This window comes from Pristiophorus japonicus, chromosome 10 (assembly GCF_044704955.1).
Source record: "Pristiophorus japonicus isolate sPriJap1 chromosome 10, sPriJap1.hap1, whole genome shotgun sequence".
NCBI lineage: Eukaryota > Metazoa > Chordata > Chondrichthyes > Pristiophoridae > Pristiophorus > Pristiophorus japonicus.
In genome coordinates this window covers 214,165,423-214,172,302 of record NC_091986.1, presented here as the reverse complement: position 1 = coordinate 214,172,302, position 6,880 = coordinate 214,165,423, and the positions used below count along the sequence as shown (strand labels likewise).

The 6,880-nt window shown below is 51.1% G+C and overlaps 1 protein-coding gene across 1 annotated transcript in view; it reads left to right on the top strand.

Annotated features, from left to right (window-relative positions):
- Positions 1-6,880, top strand: part of capn5a (calpain 5a) — a 129,757-nt gene that overhangs the window by 42,887 nt on the left and 79,990 nt on the right. The window contains exon 2 of the mRNA XM_070892553.1: positions 4,026-4,199. Within this exon, the coding sequence (XP_070748654.1) occupies positions 4,035-4,199 (165 nt within the window). The 5' untranslated portion in view covers positions 4,026-4,034. The remainder of the gene's footprint in view (positions 1-4,025; positions 4,200-6,880) is intronic.

The following is a 6,880-nucleotide window of genomic DNA, read 5'->3' as shown; positions in this document are numbered from 1 at the left end:
CTCCCCTCACGCTCGCGCTCTCCCTCTCTCTCCCCCTCGCGCTCTCTCTCTCCCCCGTCTCCCCGCTCCTCTCTCTCTCTCTCTCTCTCTCTCTCCCCTCGCGCTCTCTCTCCCCTCGCTCTCTCTCTCTCTCTCTCTCTCTCTCTCCCCTCGCGCTCTCTCTCTCTCTCTCTCTCTCTCTCTCTCTCTCTCTCTCCCCTCGCTCTCTCTCTCTCTCTCCCCTCTCTCTCTCTCTCTCTCTCTCTCCCCTCGCGCTCTCTCTCTCTCTCTCCCTCGCGCTCTCTCTCTCTCTCTCCCTCTCGCTCTCTTCTCTCTCTCCCCTCCGCTCTCTCTCTCTCTCTCCCCTTCGCTCTCTCCCTCGCGCTCTCTCTCTCTCTCTCTCTCTCCCCTCGCGCTCTCTCTCTCTCTCTCTCTCTCTCTCTCTCTCTCTCTCTCTCTCTCTCTCTCTCTCTCCCCTCGCGCTCTCTCTCTCTCTCTCTCCCCTCGCGCTCTCTCTCTCTCTCTCTCTCCCCTCGCGCTCTCTCTCTCTCTCTCTCCCCTCTCGCTCGCTCTCTCTCTCTCTCTCCCCTCGCGCTCTCTCTCTCCCCTCGTGCTCTCTCTCTCCCCTCGCGCTCTCTCTCTCTCTCTCTCTCTCTCTCTCTCTCTCTCTCTCTCTCTCTCTCTCTCTCTCCCCTCGCGCTCTCTCTCCTCCTCTCACTCTCTCTCTCTCTCTCTCTCTCTCCCCTCGCGCTCTCTCCCTCGCTCTCTCTCTCTCTCTCTCTCTCCCCTCGCTCTCTCTCTCTCTCTCTCTCCCCTCGCCCTCTCTCTCCTCTCTCTCTCCCCTCGCGCTCTCTCTCTCTCTCTCTCCCCTCGCGCTCTCTCTCTCTCTCTCCCCTCGCGCTCTCTCTCTCTCTCCCTCGCGCTCTCTCTCTCTCTCTCTCCCCTCTCCCTTCTCTCCCCTCGCGCTCTCTCTCTCTCTCTCTCTCCCCCTCGCGCTCTCTCTCCCCTCGCGCTCTTCTCTCTCTCCCCTCGCGCTCTCTCTCTCTCTCTCTCTCCTCTCTCTCTCTCTCTCTCTCTCTCTCCCCGCGCGCTCTCTCTTCTCTCTCTACCCTCGCGCGCTCTCGCTCTCTCTCTCTCCCCTCGCGCTCTCTCTCTCTCTCCCCTCGCGCTCTCTCTCTCTCTCTCTCCCCTCGCGCGCTCTCTCTCTCTCTCTCTCTCTCTCTCTCTCTCTCTCTCTCTCTCTCTCTCTCTCTCTCCCCTCGCGCGCTCTCTCTCTCTCTCCCCTCGCGCTCTCTCTCTCGCTCTCTCCCCTCGCTCTCTCTCTCTCTCTCTCGCGCTCTCTCGCTCTCTCGCTCTCTCTCCCCTCGCGTCTCTCTCTCCCTCTCTCTCATAAGAACATAAGAATTAGGAACAGGAGTAGGCCATCTAGCCTCTCGAGCCTGCTCCGCCATTCAACAAGACCATGGCTGATCTGGCCGTGGACTCAGCTCCACTTACCCGCCCGCTCCCCCGTAACCCTTAATTCCCTTATTGGTTAAAAATCTATCTATCTGTGATTTGAATACATTCAATGAGCTAGCCTCAACTGCTTCCTTGGGCAGAGAATTCCACAGATTCACAACCCTCTGGGAGAAGAAATTCCTTCTCAACTCTGTTTTAAATTGGCTCCCCCGTATTTTGAGGCTGTGCCCCCTAGTTCTAGTCTCCCCGACCAATGGAAACAACCTCTCTGCCTCTATCTTGTCTATCCCTTTCATTATTTTAAATGTTTCTATAAGATCACCCCTCATCCTTCTGAACTTCAACGAGTAAAGACCCAGTCTACTCAATCTATCATAACGAGTAAAGACCTCATCTCTGGAATCAACCTAGTGAATCGTCTCTGTACCCTCTCCAAAGCTAGTATATCCTTCCTTAAGTAAGGCGACCAAAACTGCACGCAGTACTCCAGGTGCGGCCTCACCAATACCCTGTACAGTTGCAGCAGGACCTCCCTGCTTTTGTACTCCATCCCTCTCGCAATGAAGGCCAACATTCCATTCGCCTTCCTGATTACCTGCTGCACCTGCAAACTAACTTTTTGGGATTCATGCACAAGGACCCCCAGGCCCCTCTGCACCGCAGCACGTTGTAATTTCTCCCCATTCAAATAGTATTCCTTTTTTTTTCCCAAGGTGGATGACCTCACACTTTCCGACATTGTATTCCATCTGCCAAACCTTAGCCCATTCGCTTAACCTATCTAAATCTCTTTGAAGCCTCTCTGTGTCCTCTACACAACCCGCTTTCCCACTAATCTTTGTGTCATCTTTGTGTCTTGTTACACTACACTCTGTCCCCTCTTTTCCAGGTCATCTATGTATATTGTAAACAGTTGTGGTCCCAGCACCGATCCCTGTGGCACACCACTAACCACCGATTTCCAACCCAAAAAGGACCCATTTATCCCGACTCTCTGCTTTCTGTTAGCCAGCCAATTCTCTATCCACGCTAATACATTTCCACTGACCCCGCGTACCTTTATCTTCTGCGTCTCTCTCTCTCTCTCTCTCTCTCTCTCTCTCTCTTATTCTTCCCCATCTTCCCCCTCCGCACTTACGGAAGAAACTTCCTTATCAGATTATTCTAATGGACCATGAGTCTGCAGGTTCCCAAGAGGTAGTTGTTTTTTGTTGAGGCTGCCAAATCTGTACAGTAGAATCTGCAGTGCAGTGCAGCCAGCCACTAATGGTATCTCGAGTGCTACATTATTCCCCTTCGAGAGACTTCGAACAGAAAATGATTTCAATTCTTGGCAGGAAGCCTTTGCAAAAATGCTACAGCTTCCTTGCATCTTGATTTGGAACACAGGAACGCCATTCAGCCCCTCAAACCTGTTCATCCATTCAAATAGATCCAGGCTGATCAGTTGGGAAGGGGGATTGGGAATGGGATTTATTAGTTCTCGGGATAGACTGAAATGATCAAATGCTCCATGAGGCACAATGGGTCCCGGACTGTTTTGGCAGTGTGGAGGAGGTTAATTGGAGGGTATGACATTTGGGTTGTATGCTGGAGGTGTGAAGGGATTTGAATATCCTGAGGTTTGTGTGTTGGGTTATTTTGATCAGACTCTAACAAGTGGAGTTATAGCTGAGTGTGCTTTGATAGCATACTCAATTACAACAACAACGTGCACTTATACAGCCCCTTTAACGTAGTAAAACGTCCCAAGGAGCTTCACAGGAGGGTTATCAAACAAAATTTGACACCGAGCCGCATAAGAAGATATTAGTACAGGTTTGGTCAAAGAGGTAGGTTTCATGGAGCGTCTTAAAGGAGGTTGAAAGACTGAGCAGTTCAGGGAGGGAATTCCAGAGCTTGGAGCCCAGGCAGCTGAAGGCAGAACCACCAATGGTGGGGCAACGGAATTTGGGGTTGCCAGAATTGGAGAAGCGCAGAGATCACTTGAGGGTTGTAAGGCTGGAGGGGATTAGAGCTAGGGAGGGCCGAGGGCCATGGAGGGATTTGAAAGCAAGGATGAGAATTTTAAAATCGAGGCGTTGCTTAACCGGGAGCCAATGTAGGTCAGTGAGCACAGGGGTGATGGGCGATGTTTCCGCTAATTCTTTTAGGGGATGCGTGGCCCATTTCAAATTCCCACGCACACGTAGTTTTTCCATTTAAGAGCTATCTGCGCGGCACCTCCAGGTCACCAAGCAGCTTAACTGGAGCATTGGTGATGGATGGGCGGGACTTGGTGCGAGCTAGGATACAGGCAGCAGAGTGTGCCTCTCTCTCTCTCTCTGTCCTCTCTCTCTCTGTCCTCTCTCTGTTCTCTTTTTCTTTCTTTCTCTCTCTCTCTCTCACTCTCTCTCTCTCTCTGTTCTCTCTGTCTCTCTCACTCTTGCTGGAGCTAGCAAAGTATCTTCTCCGAACCCAAGATAAGGGACCTTTCCCACCTGCACCCTTAAACCAGTCCGTTGTGGGAGATGATTTGTGAACGGTCCGGGCTGGACGGACATCCTTGCGTTCCATGCTTCATGTTGTGTTCTTGCCCTTCGCAGGTTTGAAGGATGTTTGACTCGGTGAAGCCTTACGGGAACCAGGAGTTCTACGCCCTGAAGAGGGAATGCCAGAAACGTAACCAGCTCTTCGAAGACCCCATGTTCATCGCCAACGACGAGTCGCTGTTCTGCACGACAGCGTTGCTGTCCAACGTCCGCTGGAAGCGTCCCACGGTGGGTAGTGTTCTGTTCTTATGTTGGTGAGAGTCCTGAGAGGGCGACTTGGCTGTGACCAATAGGCTAGCGGGAAGCGCAGACCATTCCCGGTGGCTCGGTGTGGTGAGCTGGTGAGCAGAACTGGAAGTTTCCAGGTTCGAACCCAGAATTGGCTGACCTTGGCCGAGATGATATAATGGCCATTTCGACAGCGACTATAATTCTTCGGCAGCACCTCCTAAACCTGCGACTTCTACCGTCTCTTCTCTTCTTAGGCAGTCCCTCGATATGAGGACTTGCTTCCACGCCAAAAAGGGATGAGTTCACAGGTGTTTCAATGAAGGACCTAATATCCCAGGTCCCGAACTACATCCTGAAGGGTGGAAGATGCCTGTGTGTGGATTTTTTTAACGTGTGGTGGCCGTTGCACACCAGCCACCACACGGGCTTGACAGAGCGAGGTCTTGGTCCAGTGGCAAGGGTTAACCAAGACGACTGGAGACCTGCTCTGCTGCTACTGTCTAGAAGGACAAAGGCAGCAGGCGCATGGGAACACTTTCACCTCCAAGTTCTACTCCAACGTCGCACACACCATCTCGACTTGAAAATATATCGGCCGTTCCTTCATCGTCGCCGGGTCAAAATCCTCCCGAGCAGCACTGTGTGGGTGTACCTTCATCATCATCATCATAGGCAGTCCCTCGGAATCGAGGAAGACTTGTTTCCACTCTCAAAATAAGTTCTTGGGTGGCTGAACAGTCCAATACGAGAACCACAGTCCCTGTCACGGGTGGGACAGACAGCGGTTGAAGGAAAGGGTGGGTGAGACCGATTTGCCGCACGCTCCTTCCGCTGCCTGCGCTTGCTTTCTGCATGCTCTCGGCGACGAGACTCGAGGTGCTCAGCGCCCTCCCGGATACACTTCCTCCACTTAGGGCGGTCTTTGGCCAGGGACTCCTCGGTGTCGGTGGGGATGTTGCACTTTATCAAGGAGGCATAGAGGGAGCACCTTCACCACATGGGACTGCAGCGGTTCAAGAAGGCAGCTCACCACCACCTTCTCAAGGGGCAATTAGGGATGGGCAATAAATGCCGGCCCTGCCAGCGACTGTCACCTCCCGTGAACGGATATATTTTTTTGTTTTTAAAAGTGCTTTGGGACATCCTGAGGTTGGGAAGAATGCCGACATAAATGCAAATGTGTCTCCCAAGTAGAAAAGGCAATACACTTCAATAATGTATTCTGGACAGTTTTGTGGAACTTTGTGTTTTGGAACCGACCGGCTTTAGTGCTGAGCAATGAAGCAGTTACCACTCTGATGGTCAGGGAACATTATGCAAACAGTGACCATAATCTGATCGAGTTTGAAGAGCGAGAGTCGCCAAATCAAGTTTTTAAATTTAAGTAAGGCAAGGTTTGAATGGCCGAGAAATTAAATTGACCCCAGTCAGCTGGAAGTAACTGTTAATGGGCAAACCTCGACACGGGGGGGGGGGGGGCACAGTCAACAGTTCCCCTTTATATAGCGCCTTTAATGTAGTGAAATGTCCCAAGGTGCTTCACAGTAGTATTATTAGATAAAAAATTTGACACCAAGCTGCACTAGTAGAAATTAGGGCAGGTGACCAAAAGCTTGGTCAAAGAGGTAGGTTTTAAGGAGCGTCTTGAAGGAGGAAGAGAGGTGGAGAGGTTTAGGCAGGGAGTTCCAGAGCTTGGGGCCCAGGTAACAGAAGGTACGGCCACCGATCGTTGAGCGATTATAATCGGGGATGCTCAGGAGGGCAGAATTAGAGGAGCGCAGACATCTCGGGGGTGGGGGGTTGTGGGGCTGGAGGAGATTACAGAGATAGGGAGGGGCGAGGCCGTGGAGGGATTTGAAAATAAGGATGAGAATTTTGAAATCGAGGCGTTGCTTAACCAGAAGCCAATGTAGGTCAGCGAGCACAGGGGGTGATGGGTGAGTGGGACTTGGTGCAGGTTAGGACACGGGCAGTCAAAGGAAGTATTTGGTACAATACCAAACCAATATATACCCCTACAACAACAACTTGTATTTATACAGTGCCTTTAACATAGTAAAATGCCCCATGGTGTTTCACAGGAGTGTTTATAACATTTGACACCATCTAATCCATTCTAGCTTGTCCATGGAATTCGCAGGTGGGGAAGCCAACAGTTCCCCTAACTCCAGTTCAAAATCCGACTGTTAGAAGTTCTGCTGAACAACCAGATGTATTTATATAGCGCCATAATGTTGTGAAACACCTTGGGACGTTTTACAGGTGCGTAATCAAAGAAAACTTGGCACCGAGCCACAAAAAAAGATGTTGGGACAGGTGACCAAAAGCTTGGTCAAAGGCGTAGGTTCATAAGAACATAAATAGGAGCAGGAGTAGGCCATATGGCCCTTCGAGCCTGCTCCACCATTTAATATGATCATGGCTGATCCGATCATGGACTCGGCTCCATTTCCTTGCCCGCTCCCCATAACCCTTTATTCCCTTATCACTCAAAAATCTGTCTATCTCCGCCTTAAATATATTCAATGGCCCAGCCTCCACAGCTCTCTGGGGCAGCGAATTCCACAGATTTACAACCCTCTGAGAAGAAATTTCTCCTCAGTTTTAAAAGGGCGGCCCCTTAGTCTATTATGTCCCCTAGTTTTAGTTTCCCCCATGAGTGGAAATATCCTCTCTGC